Source organism: Amblyomma mixtum, chromosome 5 (genome assembly GCF_055824585.1).
Source record: "Amblyomma mixtum isolate Tamu chromosome 5, ASM5582458v1, whole genome shotgun sequence".
In the NCBI taxonomy this organism is placed as follows: Eukaryota; Metazoa; Arthropoda; class Arachnida; order Ixodida; family Ixodidae; genus Amblyomma; species Amblyomma mixtum.
The window spans coordinates 189985915-190013102 of NC_143016.1; the positions used below are offsets into that span (position 1 = coordinate 189985915).

The window sequence follows — 27188 nt, forward strand, 5'->3', positions numbered from 1 at the left end:
CACTGTACACGTACCTCTAGCATTTTGCCTGCACCGGAATGAGACCGCCGCGGCCGGAATCGAACCTGTGTCTTTCGAGTGAGCAGCTGATCACTAGGACCACTGAGCCACAGCGGCGGCTGTAGCCTGACCTGCTAGGTGAGTGCATACATATGGCACTCGTTGTATCCCTTGATAGGTGCCAACTCAAATGCTATCGATGAAGGACGACCCGGACAACTGGAAAGATGAAAGCGATTCTCGCCAATACGTGCTAGCTATAGCGGCGCGTATTTTGCAAATCGAAGGTAGCCGTTATTTCTCTGGCTTTGATCGGAAGTTTCGCTTTGAGCAGACGATGCGCACTCTGTTTCCTCGCGTTTCCTGCAGGTGGCGAAAGGCAGCTCATTAGTTCTCCCACCGCGGTATAGATGGCGCAACTATCGTAGCTCCGGCAAACCGGCCGTTTTGAGAGCAGCGGCAGCAGCAGCGAAAACATCAGCTGTGATTGCTGTGTCGACTGGTGTCGACAGCGGTAGCTAGCTGTTGCGGTCGTGTTGGTCAGCGGTTGTGCTCCGCGCATTGTTGTACATTGTGCTGTGCTGTGTCTGTGCGAAAGAAGTCAGCGGACACTTTGGTACTGTATCGCTCGGATTACTCTCGGCCAAGGAGCGGCCTGATCGGCGGTGCACCAAAACTGCGTTTCCACTGAAGCACACGGAAGGTGCAGTGTGTGTGTGTGTGTTTTCGGCCCGGGTGTTCCTTATGAGCCCGGGCGCGCTGTGCCCGAGTGCCACCAGCGTCGTGTTCTATGCCATCAACCCCAGCAGTGCCGTCGTCCGCGATGGACAACAACACCGCCGCCGCCGCCGCCGCGACAGGCACCAAAGGGCGCGCCCGGAGCATCCAGTTGCCGGAGCAGCTCGCCGTCTTCAGGAACCTCAAGAACGCAAAGCGCTTCGCCATTGACATAGGTAAGGTGAGCTGACCTGACGGATCACTCTTGCTGTGCAGCCGTCGCGAGTGATCGCTTCTCTCAGATGAGCGCTCGCTGCTCCGTGAGCGAGTTTCGCTGCGCTGTTTCTCGTGCAGTTTGGTTCCGGTCCGGTGGCAACTGCGCAGCTGGCAATTAGCAGTGCCACCGATTAACGTTGCGCGATTGTGTCCCCGGTAGCAGCAGTATCGACCCGCGCAGGTCGCAGCTCCTCGTCGCAAAGCGGAGAAAGAAAGCGTTCAAAGCAGGCTGCTCGTTTCCGCGTGTCCAGCCAGCCAGCCCCGCCGCTACCCTCTCTCGAGGCAGCCGGTCGCTTCCGCCTCGCTCGTGGAGGCCGACACCGCGTTTCAGTCGCGGCTCTGGCGTAGCGCTGGCCTCCGCGATTCGCCTGATCAGTGTCGCGATGCCGCCTCCTGAGCGTGCTTATTGTACTGAAATGATGAACGACGACGCGGCCAAGTCATGCTGTCGTGGGCGACCAGAGCAGGGCTGCAGTAAAAACACGGCGACAGTGCCAGGCGCTTGACACCTCCAATTTTGTCTCGGTTGCGGAGGCGCTTCGGTTTCTTTGTGTTTTTTTTTTCTTTTCGGGCTCACGCACCGTGTGCGCTCACGCTCATCTTTCGGTGCTTCGGAATTACTGAAGCAACACGACTTGACGAAGAGAAGGAGGAAAAGGAGATAGGAGAACAAAAGGAGGACGAAAGAAGAAGAAAAAAAAGAGGTTACACAAGTCTCTTATCGTCGTCCCGTTGTCTTGGCGGCGGCCGCTGGTGATGGTGTATGCCATCATTTTTCCCACTTTAATCCGTCTCCACCCTACCCCTTTCATCAGTTTTTTTTTTTTCTCTCACTGAAGCCACTTTTTGGTACTACGTGGTTTCTTTTTGCTTCATTGTCGAAACCTTCCCTCACTCGTGGTACAATAGTGGTACGTTTTCAGAGGGGCTTCTCCTTAACCTTACATTAAAAAAAAGAGAAAAATTTGTGTGTATGATTTAAGTCCGTTATGCTTTAGGGGGTGCCTGTTAGGAGTGTTATTGTTAGTTCTTCTTCGAAACGCTTGCTCTACATCATGTATGTATCACTAATGGTGTAGGGTAGGCTTATTTACTTTATTCCCTTATTGCTTCAGTTGCTATCTGTATGCATACCATATGACATAACTAAGCAACCCGACTAGGAAGCGATGATCACTGATCTGCTGTGCACCTCCAGCGAGAACGCAGGCACAGTCGAGACCTCGTCAGGATTCGGACCTTTCGCGTCGTCTTGCAGTTTCATGTGAATGAAAAAAAAATAATGGTGGTTTAGCATTAAGGACCGCGAAATACTTTGCTGAAGCAGGTTTTTACAGGTAGACACCAACGCCACGTACCCGAAAGCGTGTTTCCTTTCCTGACTTGCGCGCAGATGGAAGTTGGTGAAGACGACGGCGCGCAACAACACGCGGCATGATCGGCTCATCAATATATTTTTTTGCTGTTACTATTATTATTATTTTTATTTATTTCCGGAGCCCTCCACTACGGCGTCTCTCATAGCCTGAGTCTCTTTGGGACGTTAAACCCCATAAACCAACCCAACCTATTTATTTATTTTTCAACTCTCTCTGCTACAGATCTTGTAGAGTCCATCTCCTGCGTGTGTTTTGCATTTCCCGTTTCTTTTTCGTCTGTCTTCTGTTGACTTTTCTCTTCCCCAGCATTCTGTTATTTCTATTTATTACTTAATTTATGTATTTATTTTCCGAAGAAAACAAAACAAACAGAAAACATCACAAAACCCCTCTTCTTGGCCGATCCCCCTGTGTCGGTATGCGCCATTCTGCGAGATCAACAACAACATCATCATGATCGGCTGCGGCGGTAACGCATAGTGCTCTCGTGCAGTGGCCAGCGAAGCTGATCTGTTCGCGCCGCCCCGGGTTCGAAGCCGACTAAAGCGACGTTTATTCGTTTTCTCCAGGTTGCCATCGTCACCCTCATTCGAAGTCGGGTTTATTTCTCGCCATTTCCTGCGTCACGTGACTATCTCAAGAGGCTTGAATTGAAATGACACGCGAACAAGAAAGTTAGAACACGAACAGCACAATCGGAAGATGTTAGCCCGGAGACTCTCGAAACTATAATAGCTCACGTTAATTTCACTTAGAAGCGGCGCAGACTGTCCTTTAGAAATGTTGATCAACCTTGCTTGTATTTCCTCTCTATAGGAGCTAATGTGTGTGTGTGTGTTTCTGTGTCGGCACATCAGTTCTCTTTTCCGCGTTTTATTTGTTAACGTTATGCGTAAAGTACTTTAGTGCCAAAAGAGAAGGAATCGTGGCGGGGGGAACGAAGCCAGGAATAAAAAATAGCGGTACTCTGTCGTGTACTCCGTTTTTGCTTTTCTTATTTTGTCCCGACGTTGCCTGCGTGTAACGTCCCAAGAGTGCATCGGTGAGGAAAAATCTGCTCTCCCGATTGGTGGCGGCCGCATTGCGCTGTTTCCTGGCCGAGCAACTTTGCACGATGGTATACGGATACGTGCACTCCGTACAGCAACGCTGATAAGCTCGTAGCTGTAGATACAAAGCAGTTATGGTGAACAGGCGACAGGGAATGAGTCGCTTGAGTGACTCTTTCGCGAAGGACTACAGACGTTGCCCAGGTCGAATTCCCGCGATGAAATCGGCGCTTCATAGAGTTCACTTCGAAGACCGGCGTCACAAATTTTAGCCCTACCTGGCACTGCTTCGTAAGTTGTCAGACTTTATTAGGACTGCGGAGCATCTGTTTCCACTCTTCCGCTCACTTGACGTTAGTGCCTTTACGCTCGTTCTTGTACTGGGTCCAGGTACGGCCATGGAGCAGGACTGGACTCCTTCTGAGCCAGCAGTTGGAGGACATTTGGCGGTTTTTGGTTGTAAGCTGCAATTTCGGCACCTCGCTTGTTACCTACCGAGGGTACAAATGAGTGCCGAATGCGCGCAGACAGCGGAATAGGAGTGTTCACGCTGTCCACTTGGCGCCCTGACTACCTCTTGACAGAGCAGGGCGCGCTTTGGAGCAGAGTTCTGATGAGGGTGCTTTGAACGTGTGGCGGGTCCGAGGATAGATGAGTGCTACAATGCATGGTATTCCCCCTTAATTTGTCAATTATTCCGCCCAAAAAACATTAGAAAGTGTCGTAAATGGAAAAGAGAGGGATCCCGGATCAGCACAGCTTTGCCGGGCTTGAAGCAAACCTAAATACAGGGTCTGTTCTGAAAGTAGTAGGACTGGTTTTTTTCCTGGGCGAACGGGCGGACGAGAGGCGATCTGCGCGTGCAGGATCGTTGAAGGGGGATATTGGGAATGCTGGGGAAAATCGGCAGCCGGCTCTCGGCCGTTGAAGAGAGGAGGTCGCTTGTACTGCATGTGAACCCCTGTCGAAACGTCTCGTCACGCAGAATCGTCGAGCGTTTACTGGATCAGCGATACGCGATCAAATTTTGAGTAAATCTTGGTAAAACGGGCAAAGAGACTCACAACATGATTAAGGAGGCCTACGGTGACGCTTCCATGGGTAGATCAGGTGTTTTTTGAGTGGCACAAGCTGTTCCGAGAAGGTAAGGAAAGAGTGGAGGAAGACGACCGGAGCAAAATGGTGGTTTGAGCTAGTTGGTACATCTTTAAAATTTCACCAGCGCTGCGACTAGGAACAAGAAACAAAGAAGGAAGACGAGGACAAGCGCTACTAACAACTGAAAGTTTATTTGAAAAAACACAGATTATATGCACACAACTGACAACCCAAAGCGCCTGCGCTTCCCGCAAAAAGCACGCAAAAGAAAGTTAAGAATCTAGATACAAAATTTCACATTCATGTAAGTTTACAGATGGTGTGCTAACGCACGTGTCGCTGTTCTTGTGAATGTGATAGGCTTCACACAACTCCCTAGTCAGCTGATCTGGATGTCTGAATTTAATCTTTGCCCTGTTAAGCAGTGGAAAGCATGCTTTTTTATTAGACACAGCGGGTTTGTTCAGATGACAATCTCTGTAATGAAGGGACAGATTTGATGAAGGAGCACTATTCAAAGAGGTTTCATGCTGACGTAAGCGTGTATTTATGCATTTCCCGGTTCGCCCAATGTAATTCTTGCCGCATTTAAAAGGTATGTCATATACCACTCCCTCTGCACATGGCACAAAGGGTGATTCATGATCCACCTGGCATGCATTATTTCTTTTGCCTCTTATTTGCTTATGTTCCCGGGCTCTTTTGTCAACAATAGCACAAACCTTGCCTAGTTTATTAGGGACCGAAAAGAGTACCTTAACCCCATATCTAGTGCCAACCTGCTTAAGCCTATGGGATAACTGATGAATGTAGGGTATTACCGCATACTTCGTTCTATCATTACCGGAATTTTCCTGTGCTTCATGTCTACCAAACGACTTCATCTTCTTCACATTCACAAGAACAGCGACACGTGCGTTAGCACACCATCTGTAAACTTACATGAATGTGAAATTTTGTATCTAGATTCTTAACTTTCTTTTGCGTGCTTTTTGCGGGAAGCGCAGGCGCTTTGGGTTGTCAGTTGTGTGCATATAATCTGTGTTTTTTCAAATAAACTTTCAGTTGTTAGTAGCGCTTGTCCTCGTCTTCCTTCTTTGTTTCTTGTTCCTAGTCGCAGCGCTGGTGAAATTTTAAGGAAGACGACCGCTTCAGAAGCCTTTCGACCAGCAAGACCAACGAAAATGTGTAGTGAGGGAAACATTTCCTTAACAGTGATCGTAGAATGAGTATCAGAATGATTGTTGATGACTTGAGCATTCCTCGAACCCAAGTTTTTGAGATCGTGACAGAAAACTTATCCATGAGGAAAGCGTGCGCGAAGTTGGTGCCAGGAGTGTTGTCAGAGGAGGAAAAGGCCAACAGGTAGGATCTTCTTCATCGTCTGAATGAGGACCGCGATTTTTTGCCCAGCACAAGGCGGCAACGCTGCCTCAGCCCCCCTACAGCTTTGACTTGGCCCCGCCAGACTTTTTTCTATTCCCGAGAATAAAATCGACGCTCGAGGGGAAACATCACGAATCGGTAGAGGTGGTTCAACAGGCCGTGACGAGGGAGCTAAACAGCATTCCGATCCAGGCGTTCCTGGAGGCACACGAAAACTGTGAAACTCATTGGCAGCAGCGTGTAGGTGCGGAAGGGTGCTACATTGAAAAATTGTAATCGTTTGTACTATTCTCTTCAATAAATTTTGTTTTAAAAAATGAGTCTTACTACTTTCAGAACAGACCATGTAGGTACACCCGCCACGTTGGCTCAGTGGCGTTGGCTTTCGGCTACTGACCCCTCGGTCGCGTATTCGATGATGATGATGATTGGTTATCAGGAACTGAAGGGCGCTGTAGCCGTCTCACTTCTCGGTGGACACCTCAACTACGCCGTGAGGGAAGGGAGAAAGGAGGGAGTGAAAGAAGAAAGGAGGTCTCCGTAGTGGAGGGCTCCGTAATAATTTCGACCACTTCGGGATCTTTGATGTGCACTGGCATCGCACAACACATGAGCGCCTTTTGTGTTTCGTCTCTATCGAAACGCGGCCGCCGAGGTGAGGTTCGAAATCTGGTACCCCGGCTCAGTAACCGAGCGCGCTAACCGGATTAGATCCCACAAATACAAAAACGTCCGTGTGTTGTGCGTTGTCATCAGACGTCAATTAAATAACTCCAGGTGACCACGATTAATCTGGAACCGTTCATTACGGCGTCCACAGCTCGTGTGTCACTTCAGGGACGTTACACCCGGCAGTTTACTCTTGCCTTTTTTTTGGAAGGGGGGGGGGGTGATGCAAAACTATCGGAAAATTGGCTATCGATAGTATCGATTGTTTATTTGAAACTATCAATAGTGTAAAAAGCTATCGATAGTCCTACTATCGATAGTAATACTATCGATAGAATATCGATAGTAATACTATCGATAGTATTACGAATGCTAGAGTTGCTATGATAGTATTACTAGCGATAGTACCGCTATCGATAGCAAGACTATCGATAGTGAAACTGTCGATGGTAAGTCTATGGATAGTAAAAATATTGATATTATGCATTTGTTGGCCAGCGATATAACCAAAACATTTGCGATGCCTGATTGGTTTCACGGTTTCATGAGGCTTAACGTCCCAAAGAGGCTGAAGCTATGAGGGATGCCGTAGTGGAGGTCTCCGGGTAAATTTCGACCAGCTATGGTTCTTTAACGTGCACTGGGACAGTTCGGAAAAATACCTGGAGCTGCATCCGATGAAAGAACAAATAGCACAAGTTGTGCTGGCTTACACGACACTATCGTGCACTGTAGAAGTCATCTTGCTGACGTAACCGCTGAAGAAATGCTTTTCACACACATGCTTCGAAACTAGGACGCTCGCACGCTAACATTTTATCCAGCAACTTTACGTAGGGAACGTCTGTAGAGCTCGTTGACGCGTAGGCAGCGTAAACTGGCTAGTCCTGTCGGTCACTCATACCATCCCCTCCATACCGCACACTCGGGAAACCAAGTTTAGGATGCAGTGGGTACGCGTGATTGATTTTATAGAATCGATAGTACCATATGTAACAAGTAGTATCGATGCGGCCATCGATAGTGTTATCGATAGTACTTTCGATGCTACTATCAAAAGTATTAACTATCGATAGTACTATCGATAGCGCGCTATCCACAATACTATCGATAGTCTTTTTTACCATCGATAGTATCGATAGTACTATCGATAGTTTTTCAACACTGAGTGGGGGGGGGGGAGCAATTTAATATTTGAATATGAAGAAGCCAAGTAATGTTTAAGAAGGAATTTAAAGGAAACAATTTGAAGATTCAAGGCTGTGGGAGTTATTCATAGCTTGGACAGCGGAGAGACGCAAGGCGTATTAAATTGCACACAGTACGAACGCCATTGGTGCAGGTACAGTTTCTAGAACACTGCACGGGCTCAGGTCGCTCCGATAGCCCAATCCGGGCCGGAAAATGTGTGTTTTGCCGGGTTGGGCTCTGGCCCGTAAATAGAGGGTCTGTGTCGGGGTTTTGATTCAGTCTTGCACGGTTAAGTACGCCTGAGGTATTCTAGCAGCGACAAGGATGAAACTGGGTCGTGATATAAGCTGAGAAAAAAAAAATAGTCGACGCTTATTTTACGTTATTTTTGTTGTGCGCTGTAGATGCGCTTTCTTCACGCGAGGGAAATTTCGAACAGCTGTCTTTTTTGGTCTTCTGCCCGTAACGTCTCCAAAATGTAGAAAACCCGGCTTTAAAATCTTGCTTGAGAGTTCATCGTTGACGCGTAACGCGAGAAAGTTTAACTATACATAATTTGTAGGCCGAGTTTAATCAGCCTCACTCACAGTGCAATGTCTAACCAACTTCGGACGCGCCCGCCCGGCCGCGTTAAACTATACAAGGGAAGAAGTTAAACGGCGCTTTTCAGCGGTAGAGGAACAGCGACGAAAGGCTGCGTGTTCTAAAGCGGAAAATTCAGCAGCGGGCTGCACTGCGGCGGCGCTGTTAGTGGAGCGCTGTAACGCCTGAAGCGCGGCTCATTTGCACGAGTATGTTCGCCTCCCAAAGTAAGGAGCACCGCTGGCTGTTCCAGCTATCAGCGAGCACACGCCGTGGGATCTACTTAAATGGGCTCCACATATGCTCGGTTTTGTTCAGGTATACTGCGCACAGGATATCCATATACAAAGGCGCCGCAGAGAAAAAGGGGGGGTGGGGTAGAGGGGAGATAGTTATAGGTATACATGATGCCTTTGTGGCATTGACCGTCGGGGAGGTAAAATTAAAGAAAAACAATGCGATGCGCACAATGCAGCGGCAAGAGCTTGTACTTCACGCAGATTTTATCAGATGTAACCGATGAGGAAGCTGCATATAGGAGCTGCATTGTATGGAAACCTTCTGCTCGTGAGAATCTCAAGGAAGTGCTCGTGACATTGCGAGGCCCGGCCGCCATGCACGCCTTCGGTTGGCGCCGTCACTGGTCTTGTGTTGCCGTTCGTGGCTGGAGAATTGGACCCCGATTCGATTGTTCGACGGGCAGCCGTCTGCTGCAGGGTCGTCCTTGTTCGCCGTCGCCTCCCAGAAACACACCTCTACGCTATGAGAAACGCCATCGGTGAAGAACACCTTGGTTCAGGCTATGACGGGTCTTTTGACACATACTCAATAAACTGGTTAAACTGGCGCTTTTGCTTTTCTTGTCCGTTCAAACGCGGCCAGTGTGGCGGCCATGAATTTAACGCGCGAAAGCGCGCTCATTGAAAAAAAAAAAATTATCCATGTTACGGCTTGGAGGGCGTTTAATTATTTAGACGTCGCTGTCCGTAGAGAATGATTGATTAGAAATGTACGGGTATCGCAAAGTTGTCTATGCGCGCGTATATGCATGCGCCTTGCTGTGTGTCCTTTCTTGTCCGTCGTCTCTGCGCTCTGCCTCGTAGCAATGAATAGCTTAGATCGTAGGGAAAAAATAGCATATAATGGCAGAAATGGAGCATGGGGCTTTAAAAAAAAAAAGAGTGGGCAGGAGATAAATAATTTCGCCGCTCAACCACCTCCCCGCCTCGGAGGGGACGCCGATAGAATACACCCGAGTGCGGTGCAGCTGTCGCTCCTTCGCCGAAGGGATCATTATCCTTTCTTCGCAGCAACCGTTGCACGGCGGGCTTTCGGCACGCCCTGTCGTGAGCTCCACAATGTAGTCGGCTGTCGCAGTGCACGTTGTGACTCCGTCCTATACTCGAGCGCATTCAACTGGGCTAGTTGGCAGGCAGATTCGGAAACGCATTTACCCAGCGCTCGTGCGACTAAATAAACAGAAAGGAGTTGTAAGCTGTCTGGTAACGCACTCCCTGCTCCTAAAAGGGGAGTGCTCTAGAGGACAGTCTACTCCCTTATCACCCCCATATATAGGCGTATTGGGGGACGACAAAGCAGTTTCTTCGTCCCTTCTATTGCCCCCCACCGACGTGAACAAAGCTTCGTGGTGCTAAGGCCAGACCATGCAGTTGAAGGCTGTGCTGTCAATTTAGGCACCACGCGACGTACTTCGCACGCGCTTGCTACTGCACTTGTAGCAATTTGCCGCTTTGCGGCTTACTTTAGGCGCGGGTGTACAGCGTTTTCTTTTTAAGGCGAAAGCCTTTAATGCCTCATCGTTGTCGGCAGAAGGTTGTCAGCAGGGGTGTCACGCTTTTCGGTTGGTCGAAATGGTTATGACGTCAGAGTGCGCGCATTCGAAGTAATGAGGTCACCCATGGATGCCTGACGCCCCCGTTTAGAGCACACGACAAGTAATAAAATAGTTGTCGTCCGCTCCGACAGGGGGCGGAAGGCGTCTGTGGGTGACCTCATTACATTCCTCATTACTGCGACCAGAGCCATGGATACAACCGAACTCATCGAAGCAGAGAAAGAGCAGTCAGGGTCGGCAGTCAAAGTGTGTAGTTGTAATATGTAGTCAAGTGTGTAGTCAAATGAAGCACTAGTACAGCACGAATAGTCTCACAGTCAATGCCAAACAGTGCGCCAAGAAACGCTTTCGCCTTGCAGCAGTTTAGAGAGCCAAAGTGCCCCCTGAATTTTTTTTTTTTAATATCTCCCAGTATATGATGAAATCCTATTCCATGTGGTGCAGACGTAGTGCCGACCGTATACCAGGAATGACTGTATTTTGCGGTTCGTGCCACAGACCACCAACACGCCTTGCATCTCCGATACCGTTGAACTGAGGCCTACTCGAATTTGCTCCAACAATTGTACACTGAGGCGTCGTCTCGGTCGCTCCTGCACTGCGCTGCCGCATCCGTGTGCTTTTTCCTCCTTTGTCGTTTGTTTTATGCTTTGCTGCAGTTTTCATGCTGGATTGGTTCTCCTCGGGGCGAAGCTACATTTTCTCAGGCTCAGGCTTCGTACTCAGCACGACCGCGTGCAGTTGTCCCTGTGGGCGACCTCTCTTCCCGAGAGCAAGAGACGGAGGCTCACCGCTATGCGAGCACAAGGATTAAATCCCCACGGTCATTCGCCGTGGAATATCCCAGGCGTAGGTCAAACAGGGTTCCAAGACCGAGGCGACGACGCGGCTCTCCCTCACAAAGGCGGGAGGATTCCGGTAATTCCGCCCTCTGCAGGCAGTCGCGTGGGGCGCCGGGATATTAGGGAGTTTTAGAATAGGGGGCCCCAACGCTTGGGGGCCCCAAGAAAATAGCGGGCCCCAGCGCTACGTACGAGTGCGCCGGTGAGTTTTAGAATAGGGGTATCCCCTACGCAGTGGAGCCAGGCTTGCGTTTATCGACTGCAGCGCCACTACGGCAAACCAAAAAGATACTCTTAAAAAAGATTTTAAAATATGCGTTCATTTCATCGTCAGAAACTGTTATTATTGCATACATAAGATTTAAGAGTAAAAATTATAAGTGTGTTTTTACTGAGTCGAGAAACTCCATTCGAACGTCCCACCAAGTCATCTCTACGGCAACCAAACGATGCGTACTCGCTTAGTCTAGCAGCTTGGTAAACACAGAAGCGATCTGAAAATATAGGGCATTTCATCGCTAAAATTTTGTAGTGAGGGCATCATCAGACAAAGCGGTAGCTTCGTGTGCCTTTTGTTTGCTGTTAACTAATACACAAAGTAGCGGCGACAACGAATCGGTGGTGAAGCGGAAGGCCCCGCTTCGACGGGTGCCGCCATGTTGCCTGTACGTAGCGGCGTTGGGGCTCACGCCTGTTTGAACCTCGCGCGCTCTCTGACGTCAAACGACGTATACTCGCTAAGCCTAGCAGCAATGTAAACACAGAAGCAATCTGAAAATCTGGGGTGTTTTATCGCTAAAACTTTGTGGTGAGGGCATCATCAGACAAAGCGATAGCTTCGTGTGCCTTTCGTTTGCCATGAACGTGGGGCACAGCGCAGCGACAACCACGAATCGGTGGTGTAGTGAGAGGCTCCGCTTCGACGGGCGCCGCCATGTTGCCTGAACGTAGAGCAGCGTTGGGGCGCACGCTTTTGGCGAAATAGCGTTCGCCGCTAACGTTAACCCAAGACGCAGGGCGGGGCTTGCGTTCTGCGCATGCGCACTTCGACGCCCCAAACCTCTTGGGGCCCCCTATTCTAATACCCCTGCCACACGGCAAATTTAATGTCATTCCCATCGAATGACATTCGTTCAAAACGACATTAGTTTGCTGCCACACGAGAAAATCTAATGTCATTCGATGAAAACGACATTAGGTATCGAATGAGTTCCCTGAACACATTCGCCTGCGACGTCCGAGCTAATGTGTTCCCTCGACACCAGAGACTTGGTGAGAATATACACCGAAAAACACGATTACAAAAACGTCACAAGCACTGTAATATTTCCGCGTCCCTACGATTGAGCTGTCGTTCATTTATGTATATAAAGATGCCAAATAGAATTGGAAAAAAATAAAACTCACTCTCGCTACCAGCCTTGCGTGGTTGGCATTCACAACATGGCGACGCCTAGCTCGCCCGCTTCGGACCGAATACTGCGTCGCCGCTGCATTTTTCGAAGCGATAGCTTGCTCTAAACGGTTGTATTCGCTTTTATTTTGTGCATTCTCATCCCTCCGTAACAATATAGGTTTGAAATATCAGTCGCTTTTGAGATAAATTTCAGAATTTCTTGATGCTAGGCTTAACTATGTACGGCGTACACTGTCGTCATAGCAACGACCCCGAGCGAAGTATTTCTCCAACTTTGCACTAGAATCTACATTTTCATTTCATCCAATTGATTTACATTAAAAAAAAACAAAGCCTTCGAATGCATTCATTACTGCCGTTAATAAAAGAGAAAAACGTTTTTTTGGCACTCAGTTCAGGAGGTTTGACTTCCTACCGTCTAGATGGCGCCACAGTATGTTATGCTTCTCGCGCGCTACGCTAGTCACACCCAACCACCGTGCTCCCTACCAAAACTGTTGTGAGGCCGGGCGGCAGTGCGCGCAAGGTGCGCCCGTAGCATGCGCAAAGCTTTTGCGGACGCACAGCTAATACTGTCTAATTTCACCATAGAGAGCATTTCACAATATGACGTCCGCCATTTGCCTGCCGCCGCTGGCTGAGGTTTGGCTTGGCTTGGACTTGTGGTGGATAGCAGTGATCAACACGTTATTGAAATCAACGTTTTTAGATCCCTCGCACAGCGCGCCTATCTAAATACGTTGATTAAAATGAGGATGAAGATTTTAGAATCGGTTTCCATTAGCAAAGAAATACTTTTTGCAACGTATTGAAGCATACATCGAAATTTTTGTATGCTGTACTCTCTTTCCATCGCAATCGCCATCATTTGCAAATGACATTAGTTTTTGCCGTGTAGCAGCGCGCAGAAAAAATGACATTAAGTCGAACAAATGTCATTCGATGAGAATGACATTAAATTTGCCGTGTGGCAGGGGTATAAAACTCCCTATTTTGTATATGGTTTCGCCAGGTTAGTGACTGCCTCGTCCTCCTTCTCGGGGACGGAAAAAGACGGGAGGCAACCCCAAGAGCGAAGCGAAAGAAAGGGTCCCAGCAGCGGGGGGCGTTCACCCTGAACCGAAGTTGTGAGAGCGACGCCTTCTACCTTGATCTTCAGGCGAGCGGGGAGGCTCTTTCCAAAAAGTCGGGGATGAAGGTTTGCGCGAGCCCCTCCGGAGAGCACTCACTTGCGAGTCGCCCAAGGGAACAATCGTGCTTGCATTATTCTGCGCAGTTTTTGTTCTCCTTTACAATTCGCTAATTAAGATCAGTTGAGTATACCGGAGTTCTTTTCTGACTGGAAATCAACTACGCCTTTAGCGAACGAACATAGCTAGCAGCTCCCGGTCACACGCTCGCTGCTCCCGGTGACCCCGTTTCACTTTGCTGTGCGCTCTGTGGACTGTCTGGTAGGCCTCGCGGGGTCCGCGCCATGGCATGTGTCGGGAAGTTCTCTCAGGAGTTGTTTTCTGCTCTTTTGCGAGGCCCCGACGGCTTTTAGCACCTGACACTGCCCCCGGCCGATATCGTGGACGTTGTGGTCTGCAAAGAGGAGAGGGCTCTCGTGGGGCGGATGCGGGGAAGTGATTATCCGCATACGGCGCAGAATGGGACAGCGACACATTCCTAATGGCTGTCCTGTCCTCTTTGTCCCTGTCCACTTTCGCGCCATCTTCGGAATGCGTTACGCGTGTGAACCAACTAGTCCCAAACCGAAGCACTAATGATGCGAGGACATTGTACCCCTCTCACACGGGAACGGCTGGACTCCTCTCAACTCCCAAGGCAGTCTTTATCACAACTCCCAAGGCAGTCTCGCAACTGCCAAGGTAGTCTATATCTTGAGGGAGATGCGCTCCGTGTCACACGGCAGTCCTCAAGGGAAGGCAGTTTAAAGAAGTTCCTAGGAGATCGACCATCTCCCTGGAAGGCCGAAGGCAGTGCTCTCGTTTCCAATGTCCTTTACTTCCGAGTACGTAAATAACGCTTTTCTTCAATAATTTCACCTTTGCTAGCAAATATATTTCTGTTTGTCGCGCAAACTAAGTATTCAAGCTCGGTTATAGTCTAGCGACTGTACTATGCTCTCGTACTATGGGCACTTGACGGCTTGCCTTGACTGCGCCGTTTTGTTTGTTTTCATCTGTCACATGCATTCTCACAGGTGTAGCACTACGTGTATAGCATTCCTCCGTGCCATGTGACGTTCTATGACGGTCGACGCATTCGCGCATCAACATCCGCTATCGGTCACGCAGTGCCGCTCGTGGTGTCCGGCAGAACGGAAAAAGCGCTCAAAAGCGAACAAAGAAGCGAACTTCTTTTTAGGTGACAATTTCAATTTGTCAGGAAAAAAAAAGTATGAAAAACATTTCTGTTGTTTCGAACGTTATCTTTTCCGTGTTTTTTATACTGGATTAACGGCGCCTAGCAGGCCTGGTGGATCCTCTGAGAAGCTCGTTAGAGGCCGTGTGACACGGCGTCAACTCCTTTGAGGGGAAACCCTTTTGCGCTCCGTTAGGTAAAGGAAGTTCAAGGAAGTTCCCAGTTAGCCGTGTGGCAGGGCTATTAGATGGCTCATCGACACGAAAACCTGGCGTTGCCCAAAAGGTGGCGACGATTGGTCGAAGCGGTGTGATTTCATCAAAGGCGGGAAAATACGAAATGTTGACGAGTAAATGTTGACGAGTAATGTAGTCGGATACAACTCAAGAACAAAGCAGCTTTTCCCAGTCAAAAGACCACCTTCCACCCGTTGGCGTCGGCCGGTTCTCGTGAACCTGCTAGCGGGACAGTGCAGGGAGTGGCAGATGAAGTGGGATGGACCCTCCCTGCATTGTGCATTCCAAGAGAAGGCAAGCGGGGCAGAAAAGGCAGCAGAAAGTTAGGTAGGCGGATGAGATCAAGAAGTTTGCGAGGATACGGTGGCCGCAACTGGCGAAGGATATAGGGTTTATTGGAGAGACACAAGAGAGGCCTTTGCCCTGCAGTGGGCGTAGTCAGGCTGATGATGATGATGCGAATTAGAATGCATGCGCATTACTCGCACGTAAATTGCTTAGGTCCGCGGTGGCTCAGTGGTCAAGGCGCTCGTCTACCGAGCCGGAGTACCCGGCTTCGAACCCGACCGCGGCGGCCGCGTTTCGATGGAGGTGAAACGCAAGAGGCGCCCGTGCGATGTCAGTGGATCCCCAGGTGCTCGAAATTACTCCGGAAACCTCCACAACGGCACCTCTTTCTTCTTTCACCCCTACCTTCCCTTACGGCGCGGTTCAGGTGTCCGCCGAGATATGTGAGACAGATACTGCTCCATTTTCTTTCCTCAAAAGCCAATTCACCAGTCGGTAGCTATTGCGGTTGCCGTACACAGCTGTAGCTGTAAGTTCCTCCTCCTCTCCGCGGGGGGTGAAGGACGCCAGAAGTGGAGGGAGCAGGTGTTGCTGTGTGACTGATGAGTGATGCAAGGGCCTGGAAAGGTGTTTGCAGTTAAGGTTGAGGGACTCCACGCCACAGGCGCCCATGTACCCGAGAGGGATCGCTCTTTGTAGTCATTACATTCGGAAAGAACTCGCATTTACGCCCGCCATGTTGATTTTCGCACCGAATTTCACTCACCGCTAGGAAGTGCTGTGTGTTGTCGAATACGAGCACCCAATGTCACCATCATAGCGCTAGTCATTAAGACCGTCACATTCGCCGCGCAAAATGACCTACCTCTCTCTCAGTGTTGTATCCGACAGGTGCAAAACTCTTACAAACGCGCTCTGACGAACGCAGTTTTAAGGCAGGTTATTCCGACTGCCGCCAGTGCGTTCGCTCGGAAGTCGGGCGTGTGACCCTCGTATTTTTTTACTCGCCAGTCGCTGTTCTTCACCCCGAACTATAAGGTGCCAGCCACTGTACCGAGTCGCAGTGTGACCCGTACACGGGCGCTTGACGCTTTCGTCTGCTCAGATAATTCTGTACTCATCATCACCAGCCTGACTACTGCAGGGCAAAGGCCTCTCCCATGTCTCTCCCATTAACCCTGTCCTTCGGCAGTTGCGGCCACTGTATCCCCGCAAACTTCTTGATCTCATCCGCCATAACTTTCTGCCGCCGCATGCTTCGCTTGCCTTCTCTTGGAATCTCCGTTGCCCTCAAAGGGCAACTTCATAGGTTTTAGAAATCGACGAGCTTAAAGGAGTCGAATGTGTGAAACTTGCAGGTCAAGCATGCGAAGTCGTTTTGGACTAGGGCTTGAAATGGTGTCGTAATCGCCGATTGAAGTCGCGATGTCCTTCAAGTTTCTCTGCAGCACACAGTCGCCAAAGATTGTCTAACCAGCAACATATCCACTCAAACTGTTATCACAAAGATCAAAATTTTGGTATGGGCTAGTCGGTGGCTCATCGATACAGCGGAAAAAACAGGGACAGCAGAGCAGACACAAACAACAGGAGAGTCCTGTCGTTTGTGTCTTCTCTGCTGTCCCTGTTTTTTGCGCGGCGTATTACTTTCCTGAAGTTGTTATCAAAGAGGGCGTGAACGACATACAGCCCGAGAATTACGGGAAGGCATGTGCAGCTACTCAAAAAAAAAAAAAGCGGATGACTCGTGAAAAACAACAGAACAGGAAGTCATATCGTACCAAAGGCTGAGACACGGAAGTCATTAGGCGTAGCAAACGCAGTCGAACGAGTAAAAGCAAAACAACGAAATAGCAACCCAGGAGACCCCCAGCAACACAAAAGTAAAAACGCAAAAAACTTAGTAAAATAGTGACAATGAAGTGAGAGAATACGAGAAACAAGTCACCCAGCGAACGGAAACCTGGAAGCACAAAGGCGGGGCTAACCAATGCTACCGTCCAGAAACCCAATTTCCTTCATGTATAAGGCAATCGATGGTTTCCTTACGCACCAGTCACCTATCCTGGATATGAGCCGGGCCTCGATCACCTCCCTCTGGTGCTGGTCCCTCGCTCTGGCGCTAATTTCGGACTCCCCAAGCACAGGCTCACACTTGAAGTCGCAGTCCGATCCGCATGTCATACTCGCAATAGCACTTCCTGCATTTCTTGCAGTGGTCCTCCAGATGTCCGCCCGCATTACCATTCACGCGCCGTCCATGTTCCGCTAGGCGTTCATTTACGCATCTGCCAGTCTGCCCTATGTAGGAACTAGCACAAAGAAGTGGAATCTCGTACACGACTCCCATGGTACAGTTTACGGATTGCATCGCATGTTTGATTCCGCTATCATCACGCTCTTTTGTCTTAGTCGTCGTGCTGCAGGTGGTAGACGGCTTGCACGGCGCAGAAAACACTAGAGTGATCTTGTACCTGCTGGCTATTTTCATCAGGTTGTACGAGAGCTTATGGTGGTACGGGATGACGTGCACAGGACTCCTATCTTGCTGCCTAGCACGCTGCTTCTTGGGCTTGAGCTTTTGCAGAATATTTTGCAGGCTCTTACTAACAATCCCCGTTTGACAAGCTTGGAGTGGGCGCTATCATAGGGAAGGGGGGCTTTTCTGTAGCGAGGGTTGTACATCCAAGTGATGCGGCGTTCTGAAAAATAGATGCATAAATCTAGGAACTGGATGTGGTTGTTCTGCACTGGCTCCGAAGTAAAAGTAAGGCCACCGGATTTATCTTCGAAAAGGCTTAAAATTGCTGAAATACCCAGTGCGCCTTCACCAATGATGAGGAAATCATCCGCATACCGGAACACCTTGGTCACGTTTGCGCCAGGAGGTGGAAGGTGTTGTACCTCCGCTGCGTTTTCTTTTACTTAAGGTGAGCCACCGACTAACTACCAAGGTTTTGATCTAAAATTGAGTCGTCGATTACACGTCACTATTTTAAATGCTAGTGCAAAAACACATATTATGCTTCATCTGTATATATAGATTTCAATCCTTGAATATCGCGGAATTCTGGAAAAGTGGTGCAGTTACCCTTCAATGTGTGTGCGTGGTGGGGGGATGCCGCTTAAATTCCGGAGGGGGGGGGGGGGGGGGGGACTGCTCGCTACGCAGCTGGTTTCCTGTGAAGTTTCTTAGACGAACTGGCAATCAGCTGTCGATAAACAAATAGGTTGCTTGTTTTGCAGCTCGAATTTTGGCTAGGGTTAATAAGGCGAGAAATTTGGGCTAGCTAGTTTTTGTTTAGTTTTCCTCTGCGCGCCGTGTCGTTGACAGGCGATGACACGATTGAAGACAAGGTACAGGTGCCGTCAAAAGGAAATGGAAGGCAATATTAACGAAAAAATTTAATCATTGCCCGCTCAATTCATGCATCCTTGAATACATATGTGCAGACTAATTGTGATTGTCCGAATTGCACTCTGCACCAACAAACACGGACCATTATGCTTTAGATTTAAAGAAATTAAATTTTTTGACGAAGTCGCCTTCCATTTACTTTTGACGGCGACTGTACGTATACTAAGTGGCATTGGCCGCGTCCAGCTTTCATTAGTGAACGCAGCGCACTGTGCAAACATTTCCCTTGATTGGCCCCGAGGACGCTCACCCGCCATGGCACACGTACCGTGCTCGCCCTTTCGGTTCTCTGGCACCGCAGTGTCTGAGTCGCAGCCAAGCGACGCCTGTGCGCGGCATGACGTGCTTGGGCGCGGGAACGGGATCGGCTTGCGGGGGCGACTGCGTCATCAGCGCCTTTGCGACGACAGGTAGTGGTGTGTGAGAGGGGCTGTCTCCCGAGTGCGTGGCCCCGACGTGCGACGGGCTGTCTTGCCCTGGCCAACGACACAGTGAGCGCCGTGAACATAGCGCGGCTTGTTTCGCTCCACTGACAAAGGCGGGAGGGAATCTTTCACGGCTTCGCCAGCCCACGCTTGTTGCCTGGCGGTCTCCTGTTGCTAAGCGTACGCGTGGAGTTTCACAAACGCGTAGTCGCTGCGAGAGCGGTGACAGACTTGAAGCCGCCCCCACACCACCACTCATATCACATACAGCGCAAAGTGTGTGTGTGCGTGTGTGTGCGTGCGTGTGCGTGTAGCTCTGCTTTCCGATGGAGTTTGGAGGCAGTCATTTTCCACAACGATGTTCTCTACCGTTCCTGATGGCTTTCAGGTGCACACAATGTAGCCGCATTGAAAGGGCGGCCTTCTTGCGATGGCGTCGTCTTCGCAGTGAATGCACACCGTCCAGCTAACCCCATCCTGTGGACACGTTACCTTGTCGCTGCCGCTCGAGAAGAAAACAGAGAAGACATGCGACCAGAACAAACCACCAGGCGCCGTACTCCAACCGTCTGAGGTGGCGCGCGCTCTTTTGTCATCCTTCCAGTTGCAAGTCTCGTTTATTTATTTTTGTTTCCCGAGATCCCCTTTTACTCTGCATCTTTTTTTTTTTCTCTGACTACGAAACGCTGTTTCCTTATCCCTCGTCGGTGCCGAGTGTGTAAATTTGTCATCGTGTGAACAATATACGTGCAGTTGTGAATCGAATATGTGGCGCCAATATGACCGCACATGTAGCTAAAGTCGCTAACGCGCTTCAGTTCAGAATAGCGCTCTTAGCTGTGTTTCCTCATTTACTATGTGCCTGCAGCCGTGCCGTACAATCCGTGGCAGCTTCTTCCGCTTCAGGTCAGTTTTTCATTTCGACGCCGCTCTAATAATCAATTTCACACATCAGGCAAGGAAGCAGTCCGCGTGAAACAATAAAGGGGGGCATGTTACTTTGGGCTCGTTTTGCTGCCGAGCGGTCTAAGGCGTGAAAGAGCGGCAGCGTGTCGTGGCCAATAACCGAGTATTTCAACAAGCTCATGGCAAGTGTAGCACGTAATTAGCCCGGAGAAAAGGCATTTATTAATTTTTGTTGACCACTAGGAGTGCACTGCTTTCATTATCGTGCACGGATGTGGGCAGCGCAAACGAGGGCATCAGCTTTGACAGCGTTGCACCTAATGTATGGAACGGAGCATTCCCACGGCCTGTAGGTGGCGCGACGAAATCCAAAATGTCTGCCCGGAAGAGGATAACGCTGTTTTGTCAGTGTGTGTTGTAGCGTAATGTTGGCGTTGTACGTGTGCTGAGGTTAGTAAGCAACAATGTGGCACTGTCATTCACTAACCCACTCTCTGTAGGAGATGTTATGAGCAACACTGGGTCAGGCCAGGCCGGGACTCAATGTTTAACTGAAGCCGGGAAAGGTGCTGATCGAGCGTCACGTTATTTGCTGCGGCGTATAGATCGGTTACGTGCAGGCATGAGGGCTGCGCATAATTTCCCTGTTAAGGCATTTGCGCTTGCCGTGTTTCGCTGTGGCGCACATAGCCCGACTTGTACCGTGTACGACGCGGGGTCGTGGAATCGAGCTGGTGTGCCCAGTTTGTGGGGCTTGGAGCATATGTCCACTTCCGTCGGTGCGAAGTGCGGCGCGCGACAGACTAAGTAGATAGGGCTTCATTTACAGGCCCGAAGATGTTTTGCGAACCTCGTAGAACCTTACCTCTACGCGGTCTAAGCATGTACTATCTTTGTCAAAAGTAACCAGGCTGCATGGTTTGCTTCCAGCTTGTATAAAGCGGGTTGGTCAAATGTTTAGGGGAATCCCCCAAGGTGGAGTAGATTTCTAATAAGGGATTAGTTACTCATTGGCATCCACCCAAGCGCAGCCATACGGCTACAAAGGAAAGCTATACAGCTTTCTCAGAAACTTCGTAGTTAAAGAAAAATTCGTCCTGGTCCGGGGTTCGAACCCGGAACCACCGCCACACCGGAGCAGTCGCTCTACCAATTGAGCTAACCGGGACGGCAAGCTTATGGTAGGGCGAGAGCGAATTGATCAGTAACTCGAAGTGGGAAGAGTGTTGGTCAAATGTTTAGGGGAATCCCCCAAGGTGGAGTAGATTTCTAATAAGGGATTAGTTACTCATTGGCATCCACCCAAGCGCAGCCATACGGCTACAAAGGAAAGCTATACAGCTTTCTCAGAAACTTCGTAGTTAAAGAAAAATTCGTCCTGGTCCGGGGTTCGAACCCGGAACCACCGCCACACCGGAGCAGTCGCTCTACCAATTGAGCTAACCGGGACGGCAAGCTTATGGTAGGGCGAGAGCGAATTGATCAGTAACTCGAAGTGGGAAGAGTGTTGGTCAAATGTTTAGGGGAATCCCCCAAGGTGGAGTAGATTTCTAATAAGGGATTAGTTACTCATTGGCATCCACCCAAGCGCAGCCATACGGCTACAAAGGAAAGCTATACAGCTTTCTCAGAAACTTCGTAGTTAAAGAAAAATTCGTCCTGGTCCGGGGTTCGAACCCGGAACCACCGCCACACCGGAGCAGTCGCTCTACCAATTGAGCTAACCGGGACGGCAAGCTTATGGTAGGGCGAGAGCGAATTGATCAGTAACTCGAAGTGGGAAGAGTGTTGGTCAAATGTTTAGGGGAATCCCCCAAGGTGGAGTAGATTTCTAATAAGGGATTAGTTACTCATTGGCATCCACCCAAGCGCAGCCATACGGCTACAAAGGAAAGCTATACAGCTTTCTCAGAAACTTCGTAGTTAAAGAAAAATTCGTCCTGGTCCGGGGTTCGAACCCGGAACCACCGCCACACCGGAGCAGTCGCTCTACCAATTGAGCTAACCGGGACGGCAAGCTTATGGTAGGGCGAGAGCGAATTGATCAGTAACTCGAAGTGGGAAGAGTGTTGGTCAAATGTTTAGGGGAATCCCCCAAGGTGGAGTAGATTTCTAATAAGGGATTAGTTACTCATTGGCATCCACCCAAGCGCAGCCATACGGCTACAAAGGAAAGCTATACAGCTTTCTCAGAAACTTCGTAGTTAAAGAAAAATTCGTCCTGGTCCGGGGTTCGAACCCGGAACCACCGCCACACCGGAGCAGTCGCTCTACCAATTGAGCTAACCGGGACGGCAAGCTTATGGTAGGGCGAGAGCGAATTGATCAGTAACTCGAAGTGGGAAGAGTGTTGGTCAAATGTTTAGGGGAATCCCCCAAGGTGGAGTAGATTTCTAATAAGGGATTAGTTAATCATTGGCATCCACCCAAGCGCAGCCATACGGCTACAAAGGAAAGCTATACAGCTTTCTCAGAAACTTCGTAGTTAAAGAAAAATTCGTCCTGGTCCGGGGTTCGAACCCGGAACCACCGCCACACCGGAGCAGTCGCTCTACCAATTGAGCTAACCGGGACGGCAAGCTTATGGTAGGGCGAGAGCGAATTGATCAGTAACTCGAAGTGGGAAGAGTGTTGGTCAAATGTTTAGGGGAATCCCCCAAGGTGGAGTAGATTTCTAATAAGGGATTAGTTACTCATTGGCATCCACCCAAGCGCAGCACCCAAGCGCAGCACCAACACTCTTCCCACTTCGAGTTACTGATCAATTCGCTCTCGCCCTACCATAAGCTTGCCGTCCCGGTTAGCTCAATTGGTAGAGCGACTGCTCCGGTGTGGCGGTGGTTCCGGGTTCGAACCCCGGACCAGGACGAATTTTTCTTTAACTACGAAGTTTCTGAGAAAGCTGTATAGCTTTCCTTTGTAGCCGTATGGCTGCGCTTGGGTGGATGCCAATGAGTAACTAATCCCTTATTAGAAATCTACTCCACCTTGGGGGATTCCCCTAAACATTTGACCAACACTCTTCCCACTTCGAGTTACTGATCAATTCGCTCTCGCCCTACCATAAGCTTGCCGTCCCGGTTAGCTCAATTGGTAGAGCGACTGCTCCGGTGTGGCGGTGGTTCCGGGTTCGAACCCCGGACCAGGACGAATTTTTCTTTAACTACGAAGTTTCTGAGAAAGCTGTATAGCTTTCCTTTGTAGCCGTATGGCTGCGCTTGGGTGGATGCCAATGAGTAACTAATCCCTTATTAGAAATCTACTCCACCTTGGGGGATTCCCCTAAACATTTGACCAACACTCTTCCCACTTCGAGTTACTGATCAATTCGCTCTCGCCCTACCATAAGCTTGCCGTCCCGGTTAGCTCAATTGGTAGAGCGACTGCTCCGGTGTGGCGGTGGTTCCGGGTTCGAACCCCGGACCAGGACGAATTTTTCTTTAACTACGAAGTTTCTGAGAAAGCTGTATAGCTTTCCTTTGTAGCCGTATGGCTGCGCTTGGGTGGATGCCAATGAGTAACTAATCCCTTACTTGTATAAAGCGGTGCCCTTGTGGCTTTACAAAAGATCAAAACGTGTTGGAAGGTAAGAAGACCCCTAGTCCTTACCGTTGACGACCATTTCAGCTTCAGGGAAGCTGTAAGAGCTCCACTGTACGAGCTAGAAGCAAACCATGCAGCCTGGTACTTTTTACAAAGACTGTACACACCTCTGAAGCATGTAGACAGAAGAACAATTGAGGTTCTTCGCTTCCGTGTTTCGAAAACTTCTGCGATAGCGTATGCGTTCAGCGCTGTTAGCATTCTGCTGGTTTATTCTCTCGGCCGACACTAGTGCGATTAATCGAGCATACAAAGGACATAAAAACGATTTTGATCGCACGAGGGTGGGCTGAATTAGAAAGCGGGTTTCGACCAGTGTTGGGCTGGCAGCATTTAGCAGCCAAATCGTATTAGTCGTGTAATTCCTCACCCCCCAGCACACGCAAGCGTCGGCGAGGGCGAAGTAAATATCACACCGCACAGGTTCAATCAAATCAAATCTTTATTTCAGTTTGTACACGCAAACTGGGGATGGTGAGAAAAAAGCAGTGAATGATACACCGCTTGACGGGCCTCACCATCCTTACAAGTCGGCAGTTGGCACGAGGCAAAAAGAGAGAGAGAAAAAAAAAAACACTTGAAAAGTGGATACAAGTCCGCTTATGAAGAACAATGTATTATAGGAAACAGATATCTAGCAATTGGCAGTAATAATTATAATAAAAGACAGTGAGGTTATTACACAGAGTGGCGTAGTACACCCAGACGCTTCACATCACTGTACCACATATTGCTGAATAAAGCTTTTCCGGATGGCAGACAAAGACAAAATATTCACTTGGTCACTGAATGAGGTATTGAGGAACTTTGGCACAATATACCTTAACATACAGAATCCATAGTTTGTTCTGCATTTTGGTAGTACAAACCTACATTGCAATCGGATGTCGTACGATGATTGGCGATTTGTCAATGGCACAATCTGAGAAATAAATGAATCACCCTTTTTTACCACTGTTTTGTAAAAACATGCAAATCTGTAGTCAAATAGTTTGTTGACAGGTATAATATTATAATGTAGGTAAATGTGTCTAGTAGGTGAATCATATGACCCATTGACGATTGCACGAAGCATTTTCTTTTGCAATGTTTGCAGTTTTAGGACGTTAGATGCCGTTGTGTTGCCCCAGACAAGGAAACAATAGCTTAGGTGGGAATAGAAAAATGCATAATACAAAGTAATTTTAGTTTTGGTAGGTAAAATATGCCTGTTACGCAACGTAATTCCGACGATTCTAGAAAGTGTTGATACAATGTTATTAACATGTGCATCCCATGTCATCGTACTGCTGAATATTACACCCAATGATTTAAAGGTGTCCACATATTCGATCACACTGCCACTGAGGTATAGCGAGGGGCGGTGAAATAGTTGCTTCCTTTTAGGAAGGAACAGTACTGCTTTAGTTTTCTCTTTATTTATCTTTAGTGAGTTAACTGATGACCATGCGGCAAGTGATAATAGCGTACGGTTTGCGGTATCTACTAAGCGGTGTACATCATTGGAAGAAAAGAATAGGCTGGTGTCGTCTGCATATATAATATATTTTGCATGGTTGCTAATGTTAGGAATATCATTTATATATATATTGAACAGTAGTGGCCCCAAGATGCTACCCTGAGGGACCCCATTCGAAATTCTTAGAATCTGTGAAGAGGAATGATTAATCACCACATATTGGGACCGGGAACTCAAATAAGATTTAATTAGGCTGAGAGCATGCCCGCGTATGCCGTAGTGCTCCAGTTTTGCATAAAGAACATCGTGATTCAAGCAATCGAAGGCTTTGCTGAAGTCAACAAAGATACCAAGGGTTAAAAGCTGTGACTCAAAATTTTTTAATATGTATTCTTTTTGAACCAGGAGTGCATGCTCCGTAGACCTATTTTCTCTAAATCCATATTGGCAGTCAGTTATTACGGAATGTTTAGACAGGAAATGTTGAAGACGGATGCGAATTAGCTGTTCTAAGCCCTTAGAAAAATACGGAAGTATAGACACTGGTCTATAGTTCCCCAATTTGTTTGCATCGCCTTTTTTATATATCACGGCTACCCTGGCTAGCTGCATGTCAGAAGGGAATTGAGCGGTCATGAGTGCGGTATTATATATATAGGTTAGACATGGCGTAATTATGTCAAGAATATATTTAACTGGTCGGCTTTGTATACTGTGTGCATCAAGACTACACGTATCTTTTAACTTTCTGCATATTGTGAAAACTTCAGCTTCGTCCGTTGGCCCGAAGAATAGAGATGCTTTTAACTTGCCGCCTAAAAAATTGGAGATGCCAGCATTAAATTGGCTAGTACCTACTTCGGAGAAGAATTTATTAAATGTGTTTGCGAGGTGTGATCCAGAAGTTTCTGTACCATCGATTATTAAACTTGTTATCTTCCTGCCATGTGTGTTTCTATTTAAGAGCAAGTTTAAGCGCCTCCATTTTTCTTTGGGGTTGCTAGGGAGCTGGTTATCAAACAAGTTGTTATAGTAAGTGACCTTAGCTATCCTAATTTCTTTATTTAAACGATTGCGCAATGATTTATACCTGGCTAATACGTCCGCGTCCCTAGTTTTAATAAATTGTGCAAACATCTTGTGTTTCTTTTTTACAAGTTCGTACTATGTGATCATTTGTTCTGATGTAATACACCCACCTTGTCACCCACTGCCTGTGAAACGCCAGGACTCAAAGTAACAGAGTCGCAAATACGCGTCAGTGTTTTATGATGCACCCGGCTTTTGTGATTCTATAGGGCCATTGCTTGTGCGAGGAGGACAGTTTCCGACAGTGCAAACACCTCGTCGCGAAACGACTCGCATTTTTTTTTTTTTTCTGAGCTGGTTAATGCAGCTTCTTTTTGACTGGCTGTGATACTCGAGGCTAAATGCCTAGCGGTGACATGTGCACTGCAGGCTTTCACTGGCGGCGGCGGGCATATGCACCAAGTCTCACAAGTATCACAATTACACGCAAGTCAATTACAACGCAAGTCTCACAATTACAGCATGCGGTACAAAAAATCATTTCGTCATTCCGCAAACCCGAACAAATTACGGACGGCAGAGCATTAGTTACACCTTGCCTCTTCTCCTAAACACAATTGATTAGTTACAGTGTGCAGATAATGCTATTATTACTTTTTTTTTTACCTCACTGAAAGTGTGCATTTCGAAAAAAATGTTTTCCACACTATGTGTCTGTTTTTGCTTCTTTGCCGCAATTGTACGTCACCTTTTCTACAGTCTTTAGTCAAACATTATATGAAAGTGCCATTTCGCCCTGTTGTTTCTGTTAAAAATATATATTATTGTATAGCCAACTCTTACGCCGAAGTTACCAAGTTTTTGTACGGGGCACAGCCCCTCATCAAGCCTTTAATAGGCTTTTTGGCTGCGGCCATAGCGTCTTTACGATGTTGAAATAAATATGACTTGACTTGACCAAACCGCAGTTTGTCCACCCACTCTTATACCCGTGCC

General features: G+C 48.4%; 1 protein-coding gene across 1 annotated transcript in view; it reads left to right on the plus strand.

Moving 5' to 3' along the window:
• The first annotated feature begins 462 nt into the window (after positions 1–462).
• Positions 463–27188, plus strand: part of LOC149345201 (4'-phosphopantetheine phosphatase) — a 163971-nt gene continuing 137245 nt past the window's right edge. Inside the window, exon 1 of the mRNA XM_089546510.1 lies at positions 463–953. Coding sequence (XP_089402636.1) covers positions 791–953 — 163 coding nt within the window. The 5' untranslated portion in view covers positions 463–790. The remainder of the gene's footprint in view (positions 954–27188) is intronic.